This window comes from Podarcis pityusensis, assembly GCF_964106645.2.
Source record: "Podarcis pityusensis genome assembly, chromosome: 4".
Lineage (NCBI taxonomy): Eukaryota > Metazoa > Chordata > Lepidosauria > Squamata > Lacertidae > Podarcis > Podarcis pityusensis.
In genome coordinates this window covers 69,083,938-69,104,874 of record NC_138027.1, presented here as the reverse complement: position 1 = coordinate 69,104,874, position 20,937 = coordinate 69,083,938, and the positions used below count along the sequence as shown (strand labels likewise).

The window sequence follows — 20,937 nt, the reverse complement described above, 5'->3', positions numbered from 1 at the left end:
GGGACGGGGACGACGCCATCCCCACAGCAGCTGCAGCCCCCGCGAGACCTCGGCCTCCCACCCCCCTCGCCCCTTCCCTCTCCCCACCCACACAAAGGGCTTCTTCGCTGCGCCTAAGCGGCGAGCGTCGGGGCTGTGCTTCGACGACAAGAAGCCATTGCAAAATAATAAAGGTTTATTATTATTTATTTATTTATTTTAAAAGGAGGAAGCGGAAATAGCTGATAGGAGCGGCTGCCGCCGGGTGTGTTTTTTATTGGGGGGGGGTCTGTTTCCCCTTTGACTCCTCGAAGGGCTGAGAGGCAATTGCTTTTAGCAATGCCGAAAGCGGCAGGTCTCTTCCTTGGGGCCGGAACCCCATTGAATCCAGGAGGCGTGGTTTCCCGCTGCCTTTTTAACACGGCTGTGACATTCCCCACGTGAAAACGCAGGGACCCTCTCCCCCTTTTCTCTTTTTAAATCGTTGCGTGCATTCTCCCTCTGTATGTTGGAGCTTAGCATTGCAGCCCTCCTATTTCGCTGATGGGGGAAGGGGGAATATTAAATTGTGGGTGGAAATAGCAGTCAGCACAGAGATTTCTCTTCAATACATAACAGGGGAAACTCGCTCTCCACCCGCCGCTTTGTTTGGAGATTCAGTCCCACTTCCCCACCAGCATGTTCCAACCCAGCCCCTTTTCGATTTCCCACCCACCGATTTCCTAAAGAAAACCCTCGGGCGAAAGTTGCGCTAGTTCTGGGAGACTTTCTTAACTTATCTCCTGGCTTTTAAAGAGAGGGAAAGAGAAATCCTTTGGCCACAAGCCGCCGCAGCGACTACTATTTGGGCTGGAATATTTTACAACACACCCCACAAGCGTGAGCCGCCTCCTCCCTCCCGGCTTGGCTCTGCCCAGCTGCACCCGGCTGAGTTGAGCAAGCCTGTTTGCAGCCTCGCCGTTTCCCTGCGCGCTTTCCCCGCCTCCCCTTTGCCCGGGCTCCTCTTCGACCCAACGGGATCCGGAGGGAAGCGGAGGAGGAGCCAAGGCTGCGCGAGGGGGTTTTGCAACTCCCTCCCCTCACCATATGGGAGCGGGCTGGAAACTGTTGTTAGGTATGTGGTTCCTAGGTCAGCGGCACGCTGGATCCAGCTAGGAGGAAGGAGCTGGGGGGCAGTTTCGGGCGACCATGGAGAACGTGGAGTTCCGAGGCGGCCAGGAGAGGTTCCCGGACAAAGATCCGAGGCTGAACCCCGCGTTTTTGGACACCCAAGGGCACCCTCACCAGCCTCTGCTGCTGATAGGGGAGCAGAGGGGAGGCGACGCGTACAAGCTGGTGGAAGTGCAACTGAGCGGCGGGGCTCCCTGGGGATTCACGTTGAAAGGAGGAAGAGAACATGGAGAGCCTCTCATCATCACCAAGGTAAGGTTACACGCGCGCGTATTTCTCCGCGTAGGTGATCCAAGGGGTGCCACAGTGTGGCGGGGTGGGTGAGGGGATTCCCAGCCTCTTTTGTTTATGTCAGGATGTAGCCGGTTGACTATTGTAATCCTACCGATTTCCAGAGTTTTCTGCCCCCTGGCCGAGCAGTTTGCTTGCACATACAAATAGTGCTTTTTCTTTTCTGGAAGCACTTTTTACTAAGTGATCGCTTCGATTCACCTCAACAGGGAACTCTTGCGATTGTTGTTGGCAGCGGCTGAATTCTTCTTTACTTTGGTCTTGGTGACATTGGAGTGCGTACTCCAGTCGCCACTCTTTGAGGGTTGCTTTCAAATATGCCTGAAAATGCCCGGTTGGCTTTGTTCTCTTGGCTCTAATTGCCATAATGTGGTTTTACCGTTTGTTTTTGGTCACATTTTCAGTTTAGCATACTCACTGGTGGTCCCATCGGTTTAATAGTAAATTCCATTATGGAGGGAAGCTTCAGGCAGCAATCCTAGGAACACTTTCCTGGGAGTAAACCCTATTCAACACAGTGGGGCTTATCTCTGAGTAAGTTTGCATATAGGCTTGCATTGCAGAGTTCACATAAAACCCCCCTTTTTAATCCAGAATAGCATTCCAGGTTAATTAATGTGTCATCACACAATCACCAAATCAGAATTCATAGTAGACTCAGCCATTGCACTAGCTGGAGAAAAGTACACTTCTTGTTATGAGTACAAAAAGATGATTCAATGACAGTAAGTGATCTTATTTGCCTATTTTAATTTCATGAATGGTCACACAATACTGCTCAATTAAGAATGGCGAGTTGTTCCTCATAGAAGTGGTACAGTTTCCTCCTTTTTCTCCTCATAGAACTGCATGTCTCTTCACTGTCATTTCTCCTGTGCTGAATGAACATTTAACTACAGATTGAATTGCTCTAAACTGCACAGGTCAAGATAATTTCTTAACTTTCCAGTTATTGTGGCTTATTCCCTAATGGCCTAGGGTGGAGGGAGAGCTATCAAAGCTTTTTTGCATCTCTTTCTTGCTTATGTCATTGTTGCAACTGAATACTGGATTAGATTATTTAGCTGTGTTTGGTCAGAAAAATCCTCCTCCATTTCCCAAAAGCCATTCACAAGGCCATATGTGATAACAGGACAGACCCACTTGCATGTTACCTGAGCAGCTGAAAAGCAAACATCAGACTTGCTTAGGCAGATTATTTCACTTTATTTTTCCTCTCCCCTAGGCCTTCCAGAAGGGCATGTGTCTTTCAGTATTGCCACTCAGTGTTAAAACATGTGTTGTTCAAATGCTCATTGTTTTCACTTGTTTGCCAAACTTTTATCCAAACTCAACCCCCTGATCTGCTCTGTGCAGAATTAGTTTTGTTTCTGGATCAGTGTACTTTCTTACCATTTAAAAAACAACAATTGGCTGTCCATCATATTTCTTAAGACCTTGAGAACCAAGGGGAGCTGCTTGCTGCTAGATAATGTTTTATTCTTTCACTGGTGGAAGCTGGGGTCTAGTTCATACAAAAACAATTCCTCGGACGTAGAAAGCTAGCACGCCAGGCCCCCCTGGCTAAATCTCTTCTTCCTGGCATCCATGTCCAGCTCAGAGATATTTTGTTAGTGGTGATGTATGAAGAAACTTTCAGTTATGTGAGCCTTCTCTGAAGGAGTACAGGTTTGTGTCTTGTGACACAATCTAATCTCCATGGCCACTGTCCCATAAAATTCGTGTGGCTCTCATCATTTACCTACCTATGTCAGTGTCTGATAATCTGATTATAGGTGGCTGAATACAGACAATACAAGGAATTTCCAAAGTGTGCATTTAATATCCTGCAAAGTGTTGAGAACATTTGCACCACACCCTTGCTTTTCCAGAATCTTGATTAGGTGTGGAAATGTGATAAAAATTATTCTCATCCCTTGGCAGGATTGGTTTACCAAGCATACATAGACAGTCACTTAGCATTTGGGAAATGGCTGCCTTTTGTTCACTTTGTGTCCTGATCACTGTGAGGCCAGCTGAGAAGAACACTGCTTCCTGCCTTCAACACTCAAAAATGTTCTAGGGAGCCCTAGATTGTATTAAACATATACAAGCAGATAGGGGAACCCAAATCCATGTGTTATTCATACTATGTACAACAATATGTGTGTATTGGATAGAAGTAATTAAATGCTTTAGGGGATTAAAAATGGCCGAGGGTTTTAGAGTTTATTGAAAAGTTTGAAGTTGACATATTGTTAAGTTTTAGGCAAGGAAGAAAGCAGAGACTTGAGGCTTGGAATATAATTAATAGATGCACTGAAATGACTTAAGAGATGAGTGATTTTTGTCATTGTTATTTATATTGATGATGAATTAATAGTTGAAACTTGTAGTTTAATTAAGAAATTAAAATAGTGTTGAGTATCTGTTGTTGTTCATGTATGTACTGAGAATCTTACTATTGTATGGTTAGAGATGCTCAGATTTTATTAAATGCCTGTGGGGCCCAGGAGGACATTGCTTGTTCTCCCAAGACTATAGAATTGGAGCCAACTAAGTTACCTGCGCTTCCTGCTGTTTTGAATGGAGACTTAATCATGCCAAACTATTCAGTTGAATCAAAGTGTAATCTAGGCTGAAATTCTGCACCCAGTTACCTGTGAGTAAGCCTTATTGAGGATTTTGCACACACTCAATTCCCAATTTTTCTATCCTAAGTATGGGCTTAGCGTGGTCAGCATGTGTAATGCTGTGTGTTTGAAGGCAGCTCTTTATCTTTTTTAAAAGTCCATGCAACTACCTCAGCAAAATTACCCCTCACCTGCAGCAGCAGCGGTTTTTCAAAGATTCACTTGCACAATAATTTCTTAGACCATCAGGATCTAATGGTCAAAGTAGACAGGGATGAACTGGTTTGAAATACTGATAAAGCATGTAACCTGTTGTATCGTGCAGGGAAAGGAGGGTTTTGAGCTTACAGCATGGATGCCACAATTCTGATTCTACCCCTCCACTCCAGATATTTACTGTAAGATGCCTGCTAGACCTGGCAGATTCCCCCGTTTCTTTTTCTCTTGGCTGACACCCCAGTCTTCTATACATCAGAAAGCTAACAGGTACTTGCCAGACCATTTTGAGGGACTTAAACACATTCACTTACAAATTTATGTACACTGTGTGTTCCCTGAGAGTATAGAAATGTTGTCCAATTTTTGGTGGCCCCATTTTGCTTCCAAACTGATAGGCAGGTTTGCTGAGGGAGTGGTGATAAGGTGGAGAGAGGCGTAAGGTTTGTTTTCCTTCTGTACACCACACACTTTTATGAACTTTTGCTTAGTGCATGGAAAGATAGCAAAGGACAAGATGTAAACAATCTACGAGAAGTTTGAAATGCTAAAAACATTCGACAAGCCCATCTGTAGCTATTTTAAATATAAGATGGAATAAAACCATGTGTTTGGGTACTGAAATGCTGGGTGTATAAAATGTTATAGCGGTTTCTTGGAAGGTCAAGCCAAATTCACATTGTTAAACCAGATAATAATAGGGTAGCACAGCCCATAACTGAGTGACTTGGCTGGTTCATTTCTGATGTTTATGTAGACATCGAGGACCTTTTCAAATACCCTGTTTTCAAGTGCAAAAGATATGCACCTGTTAAGTATTTCCTGTATGCAATCAGCACTTCTGGCCCTAGCATAGCACATTTTCACAGTACTGAGTATGCTATATTTTGTTATTGAGGATGGTAATATTATCTTCTCAGATATTGTACATACAACTATTGTGACTGCATTGTAGAATGTGATTGTCAAGTGTACCACATACCTTTTTTTTTATAAAAAAGGAGTAAACTCACTAATGATATTGTAAGCTCTAAGATGGGAAAATTCAGTTCAAAAGGGCTGTTGTATTAGAATAATAGAATTGTAGGGTTTGAAGGGACCACAAGGGTCTTCTAGTCTAACCACCTGCAGTGCAGGAATATTTTTGTCCAGTGTGGGGCTTTAACTCACGACCCATGATATTAAGAGTCCCATGCTCTACACCTACAGAGCTATCTAGTTTCAGTGGCTATAAAGCAGGGATGGGGAACCTGGGACCATCTAGGTGTTGTTGGACTATAGCTCCCATCATCCCTGACTGTTGACCATATTGGCTAGGGCTGATGAGCATTGGAGTCCAGCATTATCTGGAGAGTCACAGGTTCTGCATCCCTGGTATAAAGCAAAAGTATTGTTGTTGTTGTTGTTGTTTAGTCATTTAGTCGTGTCCGACTCTTCGTGACCCCATGGACCAGAGCACGCCAGGCACTTCTGTCTTCCACTGCCTCCCCCAGTTTGGTCAGACTCATGTTTGTAGCTTCGAAGACACTATCCAACCATCTCGTCCTCTGTCGTCCCCTTCTCCTTGTGCCCTCCATCTTTCCCAACATCAGGGTCTTTTCCAGGGAGTCTTCTCTTCTCATGAGGTGGCCAAAGTATTGGAGCCTCAGCTTCACGATCTGTCCTTCCAGTGAGCACTCAGGGCTGATTTCCTTAAGAATGGATAGGTTTGATCTTCTTGCAGTCCATGGGACTCTCAAGAGTCTCCTCCAGCACCATAATTCAAAAGCATCAATTCTTCGGCGATCAGCCTTCTTTATGGTCCAGCTCTCACTTCCATACATCACTACTGGGGAAACCATAGCTTTTACTATACGGAACTTTGTTGGCAAGGTGATGTCTCTACTTTTTAAGATGCTGTCTAGGTTTGCCATCGCCTTTCTCCCAAGAAGCAGGCGTCTCTTAATTTTGTGGCTGCTGTCACCATCTGCAGTGATCATGGAGCCCAAGAAAGTAAAATCTCTCACTGCCTCCATTTCTTCCCCTTCTATTTGCCAGGAGGTGATGGGACCAGTGGCCATGATCTTCGTTTTTTTGATGTTGAGCTTCAGACCATATTTTGCGCTCTCCTCTTTCACCCTCAATAAAAGGTTCTTTAATTCCTCCTCACTTTCTGCCATCAAGGTTGTGTCATCTGCATATCTGAGGTTGTTGATATTTCTTCCAGCAATCTTAATTCCGGCTTGGAATTCATCCAGCCCAGCCTTTCGCATGATGAATTCTGCATATAAGTTAAATAAACAGGGAGACAAAATACAGCCTTGTCGTACTCCTTTCCCAATTTTGAACCAATCAGTTGTTCCATATCCAGTTCTAAAGCAAAAGTATTACATGGTTCAATTCCTGATTTTGTAACTGCATTATACTGTAAGGTAAAGGTAAAGGGACCCCTGACCATTAGGTCCAGTCATGGCCGACTCTGGGGTTGCGGCGCTCATCTCGCTTTATTGGCCAAGGGAGCCGGTGTACAGCTTCTGGGTCATGTGGCCAGCATGACTAAGCCGCTTCTGGTGAAACCAGAGCAGCGCACGGAAACGCCGTTTACCTTCCCACCAGAGCAGTACCTATTTATCTACTTGCACTTTGACGTGCTTTCGAACTGCTAGGTTGGCAGGAGCAGGGACCGAGCAACGGGAGCGCACCCCGTCACGGGGATTCGAACTGCCAACCTTCTGATTGGCAAGTCCTAGGCTCTGTGGTTTAACCCACAGCGCCACCTGCGTCCCTGCATTATACTGTACTGCCTTTCAAAAAAAGCATTCATAGTCCCAAAGTCTGTAAGTCCGTCCCTTCCGTCCTTATTTATTTATAACAATTTCTATACCGCTTACTTTGCACCTGTCCTCACATTTGTCTGTGATTCTCTTTGCCCTTCTCCTCAGTGCCTTGCTGGGAATGAGAGGGAAGATGAAAGAATAACTTGAGAGGAAAGGGTGCTTTCTCTTTCTCCTCACACCACCAACGCCACTTTTCCTCTCACTTCTTGGTTGGCAAGTAGTATGCTTGTTTGTGCTCTCCAGGGGGCTAGAGCCAGCCCAGTACCCGCTGGTTGACAGCTCCGAGTTAAGGTAATAATTTAGCTTTGTCATTCCGCCAAAAAAGCCTGACTCAGGAAACAGAAGCAAGCCATTTAAGTTCTTTGAATGCTGAAGCATGCTTATGTGCTATATTTTACTTGGTCAGTGAACTTCCCCCCTTTTCATTCTGCAAACACGGTGCTCAGAATTTATGAGTACTACAAGGGCAAGCTTCTTAAAAACATAGAATTCTCACTCATATACAAACTTAATTTTCCATGTGCTTTTTCCTAAACGGGCAGCAGATGAGTCTAAACATTTGTTCAAAGATGCCCCAGCAACAAGTCTTTCTGTGAACCGTGCCAGCTCTTGTGACTTATGGCGCTTAAAACTTATGGCACTTATTCAGTGAGTATGGCACTTAAAAAACAAAGCAAAACTAAGCCTCATAGCCAAGTGGCGATGATATGGGGGAGGGGGGCTAGCAGCTGAAGAGGGAAGGGATAAACTTCTCCTCCCTGTGTAATAAGACTTTGATCAGAATCCAGGCTCAGCACAGCTGTACTTTACAAAAGAACAAATGCAGGTGTGTAGGTTGGGCCTTTGACATCTAAAGATGGCTTAAAAGGAGACTGGTGAAATTAATGGAGGATAAGTCTGTCAGTGGCTACTAGCCTTAATAACTATATGTTACTTCTGGGATTGGGCTCAGTACCAGTTGCAGACAACCAACACAGTTGGCTTTGTGCCCTTGCTTGTTTGCTTCATAGAAGCACCCAGTTTGCCTCTGTGAGAAACAGGATGCTGGACTCGATAGACCTTAAGTCTCATCCGGCTGGGCAATTTTTACATTGCCAGATCTCAACGGAACTATTGCTACCTTACATTGTTTTCTTGTTTATTTCTCCTTTCCTTCAGGGCCCTGTATATTAGAGTTCATGCATCTAGTAGATAGCATATATAAAGTTTAAAAGATTTTGGGTTGTTTGCAGCAGTACGGATTTGCTTGATAAAAAAAAATACTGGGTGTTTGCAGAAAATGATGGGGCTAGAACTGGTTTTGTTACACACACTCAAAGTTATTTCTTGGAAGACCCTTTGTTCAAGCAACTCTTCTGCACTTGGCTAGTACAAGAAAGTTGCACAGATAGCCTGTTGCTGGTTCTTCAGGTGTATGATACCGTTGGCAGCCAACAGTTCCTGGCAGCGGTCCCATTCTGTCTTCATTTGCTCATCTCCATTCCAGCCAAAGCCATGATGGTGGCAAGATTGCTCCTATGACATTTGTCACAGGACAGGAGTAGCCACCTAAGACCTTGTCAAGGAAGCAGCAAGGATGGCATCAGCTGTTAAGCAGACATTTTTACGTAGCTGGTCTTTGAAGTGCCCCACACCCATTTAGTCAGAATTGCTGACTAATGCTCAAAAAATGTCCCTTTGAATTGTGGAAGGAGTTGACTTTTGTCCTTTCTGAGGTCTAATTGGTTCTTGCAGATCAGAGCATTGAAACGAAATAGTGTTACCTTTTGTTCTTTTTTCACTTCTAGGTGTAAAGGGTGCTTATCCACAGTATTCCAAAAATCTCTTTCCCGAAGGCAAACTATTCTTGTCTACTCTGGCAGTTTTAATCTATGCCTGAGATTAAAAAAGAAACCTGACTGAGATTGTATCACACCTGAATGTTCATGTTCTTTAGCAATATGTTATAACTCTTACACTTTTCTGATGGTTTACAGAAGGTCAATATTTAATTAGCAGAAGCTGTTCAGTGGTGAAGTTCAAATGCTGATATATTAATGATTGATCTATTAAAGAAAAAGGAGGGTGAAAAAGCTTTAACTTTTCCAGAAAAGACCCATTTCAGTTTTTCACTAAAAATGACAGCAAACCTAATTGCAATAATTCACTCACTCAGTAGCTCCTGAGTGGAGTTCAGGTCAGCTGACTAGCTAACTACATGTAAACATGTTGAAATTGCAGGTAAGATTAACTTGATCAAGATAAGCATCCTGATAACGTAATGCAAGACATTCACGGTACATATTTGGAGCATTCTGATGTATTCCTGTGCAGGTTCTCTTCAGCAGAACCCCATTGTGAAACTGCCTGCAGCAGTAAATTGCAGATGAGTCATGTCGAGTGAGTCTGGCGAATACTTGGGTGGGGAACTGCTAAGTGAAACTTAATTTCATTGCAGAAAGTGGGTTTGCTTATTCAATTAGGGGATTCCTTGTTGAATCAGTGCATATGTAGATACTGCAATATACTTGTTGTGGCGATGAAAGATGTAATGCTTTTGTCTTCCTGGCACAATCTAAAACAGTGATATATTTGGTATTCCTAGGCACTGGTGTTGGGTTTCTAAAAACTTGGACTCTTAGGCAACTGGGTATTTTCTAAGTCTGCTCATAGACATTGCTCTCAATAGACCCAAATTTGGTGGTAGTTGATGCAGGGCAGGCACTGTTCCTGGGTTCCTTAATAACATGTACAGTGGTCTGTCATAAACCTTTGGAACAAAATTATATATATATATATATATATATATATATATATATATATATATATATATTTGACTACAGCAGATCAACATGGCTACCTACCTGCAACAAACCTTTGGGATATAGTGGGCTAGCCCAGTGTTTTCCAGGGTCTTCACCTGTTTTTGGCAGGGTCTTCACCTGTTTTTGGACTACAATTTCTACCATCCCTTACCACAGGTCTTGCTAGCTAGGGATGATGCGAGTTGTAGTCCAAAAACAGCAGGAGACCCGAGTTTGGGAAACACTGGGCTGGACCACTGCTGTAAATCTTGAACTTTGGGGATGTATAATGTCCTTCAGGGGTCTCCAAAGAGACCAGCTGCAACTCTTACCACACTCTGCATCATTGGTTCAAAGTTTAGAGCTAAGAAACATGCTCTGCTTGGCGCAAAGGGCTAAGTCACTGCTGGCAGTGACTGTATGCCATACTTTTTCAACCATGTCATGCTATATGCCATAGTTTTTCAAATTTAATATTCCAATGGGGAGAATGGATAGTTTGCTGCCTCATTCATAAGGACTCAATATTTATGGGCATCGCCACCAAGAAAATTGCTGGGTGGAAAATTTGGCCCTTACAGCCCATTATAATTTTACAATCATGAGCTAGATGTTTCAGACTCGTATTGGGAATATTTCCATAATGTAGCATCACCTTTCTTTCAAACGGACAGTTGTGAGAGGTAGAAGTTTAGTGTAAAAAAAACAACGGGCTTGTGTATGATTAGCATGAAGGAAGCAGCACTGTATGAGAATAGGCTGCAGGACATTGGATAAATAAACAGCTTTCCCCACTGTTGTAGGGATTATTCATTACTGTGCTGTTAATGGAAACTCAGGTGCAGATGTGTGTGATGTTATCTCGATGGGGATCGCCTTCCATGAATACTAATGTGTTGTGTCTGTGTGTAAGCCAGGCGTAAGCAACCTTTTTTTCTGCCATAGTTTTCTGCTAAGTGCTTGGCAGGACCAGAGACAAAAGTGTCTTGGTTTAGCTAATCTGGAATTAAAACTATCCTTCAGTTTTCACCACGGTTACTTCCTTAAAGCCATAAAGCCAGGAAAAAGGTGTGGGGTTTTTAAAAAAACAATTTTATTACATTAAATACTGCCCCTTCCAATTATTCATACAAAGAGGAGGAAATAAGGACGGAAGAAACTCTGATGGGATGGAAGAATGAGGCAGTTTCAAGAGGTCCATGGGGCTATGTAAAATGAGGTTAGGGGCTACATGGAGCTCACCTGTAGGGTCAGCACATTTCAAGTAAAAGCAGTTAATGCAAGCAATGCTCTGTGCATGCTTCGAGTCTTCTAGATGGAACCTCTCTGCTAAGCAAAGACACTTGAATATTCAGCTTTGTGCTAGAGCCCAATGTTTCTATTGCTTTAAAGTCTCAAACATAGAAAGAGAAATGTGTCTCTTCCAGCACAAAGCAAAAGCTTTTCCAGTAGTTAGTACAGTATATATTTGTTTCTTATTTGCATAACTGCTTTGTTCTGTTTTTATCCACAGTGAGCTTGTTGCTCCAAAGCTTATATGGTCCAGTGGTGTGTGTGTTTGTGGAATATTTTTTTGCCCTTTCTCCTTTTGCATAATAATTTAAGGTGTGTGAGTATTGTCCAGGTTACAACCTGGAAGCCCTACCTGCACTTGAAGTACACAGCAGGTGTCTTGTAACAGTAGGCTGATGAAAATGCAAATATAACAGGCAGGAAAAGTTTAAGGCTACACTCTGTAGTTCTTTGTATTGTGCTAATAGTCTGATGGTGGCTAGGGAATAAATCTTGTTAGAATTTGCTGGTGTTTATTGTATCAAATTTCTATCCTGTACTTCCTCCCAAATTATAAGGGCGGCCCAAATTATAAGCATTTGCCAACATCATGAACCTTACTTCCAAGGTAAAGGTTTCTTCCTCCTTAGTGTACTGTATGAGTGTGTCCTGGCTGACATATAATTTCCTAATTGTTGTGTGTGTAATGTCCGGACATTACCAAAGAGACGTTCTGTTGTTTTGGGGTGGGGTTGAAAAATATTTGTCACTCTCAAAAAGTACTACCTCTTGATATATAACCTCCAGTTACTATTGTCTTCCTTCACCCCAGCAGATGCACATAAAAAGTTACTTGGTCTGACTTACAGTTTAAAAATAATAATAATACAGCACTTGAAGCACCTTCACGCATGGAAATGGGTTATGATCCAATGCTATTCATACACAGGCTGTTCTCAATAGGAATTATAATACAGTGGTACCTCGGGTTACATACAGGTTACAAACGCTTCAGGTTACAGACTCCGCTAACCCAGAAATGTTACCTCGTGTTAAGAACTTTGCTTCAGGATGAGAACAGAAATCGTGCAGCAGCGGCAGCAAGAGGCCCCATTAGCTAAAGTGGTGCTTCAGGTTAAGAACAGTTTCAGGTTAATAACAGACCTCCAGAACGAATTTAAGTTCTTAAACCGAGGTACCACTGTACCTAGCTACTTTAAATGAATTCAAATCTCCAGGGCCTCCTGGTGAGCTCACCCAAGGGTACTAAAGGAGCTTGCAGATGTAATCTCAGAGCCGCTGTCTGTAATCTTTTGAGAATTCTTGGAGAACAGGTAAGGTCCCTGCAGACTCTGGAGGTAGGCAAATGTTGTCCTCATCTTCAAAAAAGGGAAAAAATACCCAGGTAACTACTGACCAGTGAGCTTGACTGTAATATCAGGAAAAAGGTCCCAGAACAGATAATTAAACAGTTGGTCTGTAAGCACTAAGAAAAGGATGCTGCGATTACTATGACTCAGCATGTGTTTCTCAGGAACAAGTAATGCTGGACAAATCTCATTTCTTTTTTAAGAGTTACAAGCTTGGTTCAGAACTCTTAACTGAATTATGAGCCCCTGAAAAGTGTTGATGTATTGCAGTAATATATGTCTGTGTTTAGAAATTAATCTAAATGTGAAATACGTATTACGTTATTGTGTGAAAAAATGGACGGTTATGACATTCGTCCTTATTCTTCAATGAATGAGTGATACTGCTTTCAAGATCATTGTCCTTAATTTAAATTAGGATGATAAAAGACCACTGTTGGGTAATTTCCCCTGTAGAGTTCAAATGCTAAACACAGAGATTCAAATGCTAAACACAGACAAATCTAGAGGTTTGTCAGCTCCATAATTGTGTGGATGAGGCAAAATAGATGTCAGCAAGATTGGATCTATTCCTGGATAAATAATTCATTTCTGAGTGAAGAAAGAGAAAATCTGAGAGGCAAACCAAGAGGTTTAGAACCAGGTAGATAAGTTCAGTAGGTAAATAGAAAGCAAATGTTTTAACACAGAGCCTTGCTAAGCAGGGCAGGTATTTGTAAATTGGGCGGGGCATATCAGGAGATACTGGAGTTCAGTTGTCTTATGAAATTCATCCCCTCAGAAGCCTACCATGTTGGCAAATTTCATTTGCTTCTGCTAATTATACACACACATGCACACACACACGTGTGTGTGTACACACACACACACACACACACACATACATACACAGGCACATACTTATATATATTTGTTAGCTTTGAAAAAATAATTAGAGGTATCCACTATAAAGGGCCTGCTATGGCTTCAAATTCCATTAACTTCTATATCTATCTATCTATCTGTCGCTATATTTTGATTTCCGACTTGTGAAGTGTGGTGTTGGAAAACAAGACCTTGCTTATTCCAAAGCAGACTTGGACCCAGGGCCAAATGAAGGAGGACTGTTTTCCAAAGCACCAAATTGGGGTTTGAACCAAGTCTTGTGATCAGTGCGCATCCCTAGTGTGCGTTCCCAAGGCCAGCTCCTGCATTGTTTTCTGTGCCAGCCCTTTAAGACAAAGTGGCCTAGGGGTTAGTAGTGGAGAAAGTTGCCTGAGAGGCTCTTAAATTTTCTTCTCTGGAGACTTTCAAGAACAGGTCGAACATGCTCTGCCAACTAGGATATCTAGTCTCATTACATGAAGTCATTTTTAGAGAACATGAATCATGACTCATATCAGGGCCTGATCCTTAAATCTTTCTCCAGTCTGTGATGTGGTGGTTGTGTTGTAAGACTTAAATAATATGTTGAGGAAAATATTATCTGAATGGGAAATTAAAGCAATTAAATGGTTTATTCAGATATCGCTGCTCGTTTTTATTTTCTGTTTCTCTTGCCCGCCCCTGTGTTACATAAGCTATGGATTCATTGCGATTATATCTTCCACAGTTTGATGGCTTTGTTAGTATAATCACTATTAAGACATTTTAATTAATGTTTGTGGTGGTGATGGGAGGTTTCTAAATTGTTTCACATTTAAGTATGGTAGTTTTTAGTCTATGGTGGTTTTATTTAATTGTATTTATTTCTCTTTTTTTCCCCTATTCTGGGTTATAAATGGCCTTTAGGCCATGTGTTATTAGTCAACATGTAAAGTAGTAAATAATAATAATTGTAGATTCTTCCAGATTCAGAGAACACTCTTATTGTTATAATATTTTAAACCAACAACTGCTTTTGTGTGCCCTATCTTGTCTGCTTTATGGTAATTTGTCCATCCTGTCTAACATTTTATGAGACATAAAATCCACACGTGACATTTTCGCCTTAGAACCCTGGAAAATCATGGCAGTAAAAATACTATGCCATATCAATTTTATCTCAGGGCAGTGTCCAAGAATACATTTAAAATCATTTCATTTATTTCAAGTAGATGAAACAATAAATAAAGCATTCTTAAAGCATAGGGCAACTGATTCCCTTACTGTCACAGACAAATCACAAATGCTTCAGAATATAGTCAGTTCTTATCTTGACACCAGTATTAAGCTAAGGTCGCCCTCAGATCGACCTCAACAGGGAGGAAGGTTCTCTACAGTTGGGGCACCAGTTTGGAAAATGCCCTCTGAGAAAAGACGAATACCATCTCAACAAAAGAGGGAAATGATTTGTATAAAGTTCAAATGTGCTATATTTCATAGATATGGATGCAAATTTAGGAACCACGGCTATAATTTAATTAAAAATGCAAGAAAAAATCCTGTAGTCCGCTGTCCATTTGCTGTCATTTGGACATCTTTAAGGCCCCTGCTGTCTCCTCTATTTCTTTAAACTGGACTTGGGCCAGAATAATGGTTCTTCAAACAGAAGACTGTTTTCTGTAATGCATGACACATGAATACCCTGCTTGCAGATATCAACTTCCAGCTAAATGTAGAAAACTTTCCTAAAACTACCTCCAAGCCCTTTCATAATTCATATTCATAATTCAGATTCATAGTTAGCATGATACGGGAATCTTCTCTGGGAAAAGCCTGCAGTAGTAACAAATATTTAGGACATGAACTGATCCTAAGTTGTAGGAGAAAACTACACCTAGAAGAAGGAAGGATGATCTCATTTATTCTTAAGGATAATAAATTACATGATGCTTTCTGCTCAGTTTTGAAGAACTTGACATACTTTTGAGGCAACCGATGAAAGCACAGGTACCAATTTGCTGAGAAGGCAGTAAGCCCAGGCAGAATGGTGCTCTTTCCTGTTAGATCTATGACTATGGTCTGCATTCTGAGCATGTGTGAATAAATGTGCTGTTCCACCTCTCCAAAACCAGACAGCCTTTGCTCCAAAATTCCAAACAAAATGCTGTGTTGGTGTCTTCCGATAAATTATGGAAAGACGCGATTTATAAATAGCTAAAAGGAGTGGATATAATTAGCGAACACTCCTGTCACATCAAAACCCGAAACTTTATTTCCTGTGTTGCTTAATCTGCACTTTGGGTGGGGTGCAAATAGGTGTGCGTGCTTCAGTTCCTCAAACATGCTGAGTAATTAAAAGGATCATCTATAAAAATAAAACTCTGGCAGACCTTGTCAAGGAAGAAATCTGTGACTATCTTGTAGTTCTGCGTATGGGCTTGTTGGCAGGTAGACCTATATGATAGGTTGACTGAGAAATTCAGATTAGTAGGTTTCTCTTTTTTGGGGGGTATTTCAGTGGTGTAGCATGCTGAAGGTCCCAGCACTGATATCTCGACGTGCAGAGATATCTCGTGATATCTCGAAGGTACAAGCACTGATATCTTGACGTGCCAGTCTGTGTTGGCAGAACTAGATGGACCAAAGCAAATGCACATGTTCTCATACAGTGTCTTCCACTCACAGCAGACATGCTTTTCTCTGTTTGGTGCTTGTTCTACAAAGTTGGGAGGTTCTTACTTTTTATCTGGGGCAGAGAGGGGGGACTGGAAGGTGCTTCTCAGAAAGGATACAGCCTTGGGAGCTTATGTGGAATCTTTGACACCCTATATCTTAATCACAGTCCACAATTACAACCGTATATACTATGAGGCGAAAGGTAGTCTCTTGTAGTGGATTTTATAGGTTAGTTCCACATAGGCCTGGTTCTCACAAATGGCAATTGTAGTTGTATTCTGCTGTGTCTTTGCACTGTATTGTAAGTTAGCTTCCCACCACATTATTGAGCAATTAAAACCTCTTCCCACAGGCATTAGGTACTATTATACATGCTCAGTCATCCTGATAAGGTGGCAACTATTATTTATTTATTTTTAAGGTAAAAGGAGAGGCTCTTGCTATGAAATACCAGCGCGATGTCATGCATTAACCTTCAGACAGACATGTTGCAAACATCTGAAACTTGGAAGATTCTTTCCTCTGTCTTAGGCTGCAGTCTTACACACTGAACTCAGTGTGGCGTAATCCAAAGTAGATATGCTTAGTATCGTACTTTTAAAATTCCTGCCTTTGCTATATTTTTATGAAAGTAAATGTATTAGTTGCTTTACTTCGCTTAACTGAACAACCATAGAACCAAAGAAAAACAGGCCCACAGAGATATGTTAAAACTGGGGGCAGGGGCAGGGAACACATTAAAAACATCCCACTCACAAGTTCATTTATAAATGCAAGATCTCAATATTTTGCACCAGTACAGTTCCAGTGACAAAGTGTACTATTTTTAGCCCTGCCACAACTTACTAATTATTATATTTATATCCTGCCTTTCCTCTAAGGATCACAATTTGAAGTATGTGGTTCTCCTCTCATCATTTTGTCCTCACAACAACCCTTTGAAGAGACAGTGCTGCCCAAGGTCAGCAAATGAGCTTCCTGGCTGAATGGACATTTGAAGCCTGGGTTCCCAAGTCCTACTCTAACCATTACACCACACTGCCTCTCTCTATATAACTAGATACATGGCAAAGCTTGTGGTGGCCACTCAAACCTGCCATTTATGGCCCTTGTCTCTTCATGATCCAAAGTCAAAACAGTTGGCTTCAGTACATAATGGTGAAGGCAATAGAGTTCCCAAAACATTAACTATACTATCAAGTTTGGGTTTCTTGTTTTTTAACAAACACGAAAATTGCTTAAAAAGGGCTGGCCAGTCTGGATCCTATCCAAGCTAAACTTATTAATCTAAAGAACCAAGTAAATAGTTCTGTGAACCCCGAGGTCTTTCAAATTTTGTTTTTTCCTGGTCTCCAGTTCTTTTCAGTAAACTGCTTTTGAAGTCAAGGAAGATTTCAAAAGAGAAGATATAGTAGCGAACGAGCTAATCAAAGAAAGAAAAAAGTTCTAAACATTCCATTCCCTACATGCTAGCCATTACTAAATCTGGTTGTTACTGTTCTTATGAATATCTGCCTATATTTGTAAAAAACAAGCAAGTTAAAACTCTTTCACGCAGAATGGCAGTTGGAACAAAAAGGTCTTACATTGCTTCTGAAACAAACTTGGGGCATTGATAACTTCAAGTGGAGGCTATTAGTAATGAATAGAAAAGCCAAAGTGAGTCTCTTAACAGCAGCAATAATAATAAATAATCCAGCCACAGAAGAAGGAAGTCTGACACTTTTAGCCATGTAAGGCATTAAAAAGAAGAAGAAGAAAAGAAATTAGCCGAAAACCATCATGGTAAGCAAACTATGCCAAGATAAAATTTCCGGCTAGAAGAAATGTGGTCCACTTCTGGTTACTTGGGGATAGTTCAAACGAGGCAGAAATCCAGACTTTCACATAATATCATTGCACATGTGTGTAAAACAGAGCTACTCAGATAGCAATGAAATATATCTGTGCTGGATGTTATACATGGAAATTACACAATATGTTCTATAATGGTATATGAAACAGTTATCTTTTGTTCTTGTTTAAGTATAAAATGGCTTATTGGAATTGTTTCACACTCTCTTTGCTTTATGAAACATCTAACGTCATACATCTGTTTTTAAATTCTGAAGAATTCATTTTACATTTTGGGAGGTTTTTTAAAAAATGTTCTTTTTCTAAAAGGTTGTTGTCCTATCTTTTTAGAACTCAGAGAAGACTTGAGCCTAGAACCCTTCATAAACTGAACCACATATCTGCATTTTAAAAACTTCTTTTTAAATCTGAGAATCCCAAATGTCTCGAGTATTTATTTGCACAGTTGAGTTTTCTGCAGCTATATCTCCTTTGAGATCTTCGGACAAACATGAAAGTCTGTGTGGTTTCTTTATTGCATACACTGCCCTTTGAAACTGATAAAAAGTCTTAAAATGGAAGCTTCTTCCTCTGAAGGGGGAGGTGGAAGTATTATCTGTAAGTTAATGTAGACCTTAAAATAATTTTGGGTGTGCCAGGTAGATAAGCTGAAAGGTTTAACCTCAGTCTAGAGTCCTTCTTCAGATGACATGAAGCAGCTAAACAAGGTAGCAAAAAATGAAAATGGATTTTCATTGCCTTCCAAGATTACGTATTTCCTCAACTTTTTATTATGAAGTAAAAGCCATGATGAGGAAGAAGTATACCAGTACACAAAAAATTAAGAGCAGAATCATAGCTGTCAAGCATCCCTTATTTGGCGGGACAGTCCCTTATCCCAGCGCCATGTCCCGCTGCTGTCCCTTATTGATGGTGTCTCTTAAATTTCCCGGGTTTCAAAGGAAGCAGCTCCTCTCCCTCCCTCCCTGCCGGCCAGGGAGGAGGGAGGCTCCAACTGTGTTGCTTGGCTGCGTTGCTCACCCAATAAGAAGTCTAAGAACGACTGGGGGGTGGAGCATGCCTTGTGCTGATCAAATTGGCTGTGTTGCCTGGGGACTCGCCTTCGCTCAGCGCTTCCCAGTGGAGAGGTGACGGTGGTTTTCCTTGAGGCTTTGTTTGGCTGCTGGCTGGGCTTTCTGCCTTTGGCTCGGAGGGGCTCAGAAGTCGAACATACCTGTGTTCGGAAAATCCCTTATTTTGGCTGCTGATCCCTTATTTTCAAATCTGTAAGTTGACAGCTATGAGCAGAATAGATAAGTAGAACAGAATTGTACACACTGAACAGATATGTATAAACTCTCTGTGCCACTCATAACGCAAATGACATTAAGTTTGGTAGGAATGTCTTAGATCATCCACTAAATGCGTAAGTACCATAATTTACAGTTTACATCTTGTTCTTACGGATGAGGTGGTAAAGCTGATCCTGGGCTGTATCACTACAAACTCAAGGTCAGGCAAATTACATAACTGAATAGCTCTCCTTACTAAAACAAAACAAAACCCTATGCATTTAGAAAACTGGCTTAGCCTTTCCCCCAACATGCTAGATTTTTATGTGTAAAGATGCTTTTTCATGCAGATTGTTCTGCCATGTGAGCCCCATACCTTCATTTTGCCAGGAAGAAGCTGTTATATGTGGCATCTCCTAAGTTGTGGAATTCCCTCCCCACTATCTAACAGCAGTTAACACACCATGCTGGTGGTTTTTCATAGATTTTATTGCTAAATGGCTTTCATTGACCCTTGAGAAGTTTTCTTTCGTTGTGTGTTTTATTTTCACTGCAAAGCAGTTTACATATCGCTGTAGCTAAGCAGTAGGAATTTTCCTTGGACTGTTTATTGTAAATATATGAGATGATGTCAACATCTTAAAAAGTTGCAACAAAACACACAGTAGATTTCTTCCATTATGTTGTGGATAATGTGGAAGAGTACCATTTCTGTGCATTAATGTTAAGAATAGTTAAAGCATTATTGTGTCCATTAATGTATTTGACTAATAAAATATTTTTTGTAATTGTAATGATTTCTTCCTTGGCATCACGCTTGTTGGACACCTGGTAGAGGTGTAAAGACTTGGTAAAAACATTTCGAGAAAAATGGTAAACTTGGGAGAGCTGGCTAGCATGGAAGATGTCATATGTAAGAGTTTAACAACCAGGAAATCTTTTGGTAAGCTGAGCATACAAGGGGAGCACGAGTGTGCATGGCTGGTTCCAAACAAAATATAATTTGGAGGACTGGAAAACACGATACCAGAATATAGCCACATTCTCATTAGAGAAAACAGCTTGAATATTGTTTTCTGGAGATTAGACATACATGTGTATATGTATATGATTTGTGTATATACATATATGCATATATATTTTTGCTACGATGGAGTGAGATATAAACTTTACCAAATAAATAAGGATGAATAATTATGCCTATCTCTTGCTTTGTAGGATAACACCAAATCCTTTCCTCAGCAGAATAGTTGAATATAATTCAGTATCCAGATTTATTGCCGCTACTTAAATTATATAAAATTATGCAGGAGATACAGCTATAGACAATATAATTTAGGCATAAAGGTAAATGTACCCCTGACCATTAGGTCCAGTCATGGACGACTCTGGGGTTGCGCACTCATCTCGCTTTACTGGCCAAGGGAGCTGGCGTTTGTCCGCAGACGGCTTTCAGGTCATGTGGCCAGGATGACTAAGCCGCTTCTGGCAAAACCAGAGCAGTGCACGGAAACGCTGTTTACCTTCCTGCTGGAGCAGTAACTATCTACCTTCACTTTGAAGCAGTGCTTTCAAACTGCTAGGTTGGCAGGAGCTGGGACCGAACAACGGGAGATCATCCCATTGCGGGGATTCGAACTGCCAACCTTCTGATCGGCAAGCCCTAGGCTCAGTGGTTTAGACCATAGCGCCACCCACGTCCCTATAATTTAGGCATAATTGCTGGATATAGCTCACCAACATAGGAAAAACCATCCTGCTATCATATGTGGTGGCTTCGAAAA

At 41.5% G+C, this 20,937-nt stretch overlaps 1 protein-coding gene across 3 annotated transcripts in view; it reads left to right on the top strand.

Annotated features, from left to right (window-relative positions):
- Positions 1 to 303: 303 nt before the first annotated feature.
- Positions 304 to 20,937, top strand: part of SHROOM2 (shroom family member 2) — a 105,689-nt gene continuing 85,055 nt past the window's right edge. Inside the window, exon 1 of one of the 3 annotated variants that reach the window (XM_081001276.1) lies at positions 304 to 1,401. In XM_081001276.1, coding sequence (XP_080857402.1) covers positions 1,168 to 1,401 — 234 coding nt within the window. In that variant the 5' untranslated portion in view covers positions 304 to 1,167. The remainder of the gene's footprint in view (positions 1,402 to 20,937) is intronic. The other 2 variants (XM_081001277.1, XM_081001278.1) reach the window with 2 other exon arrangements.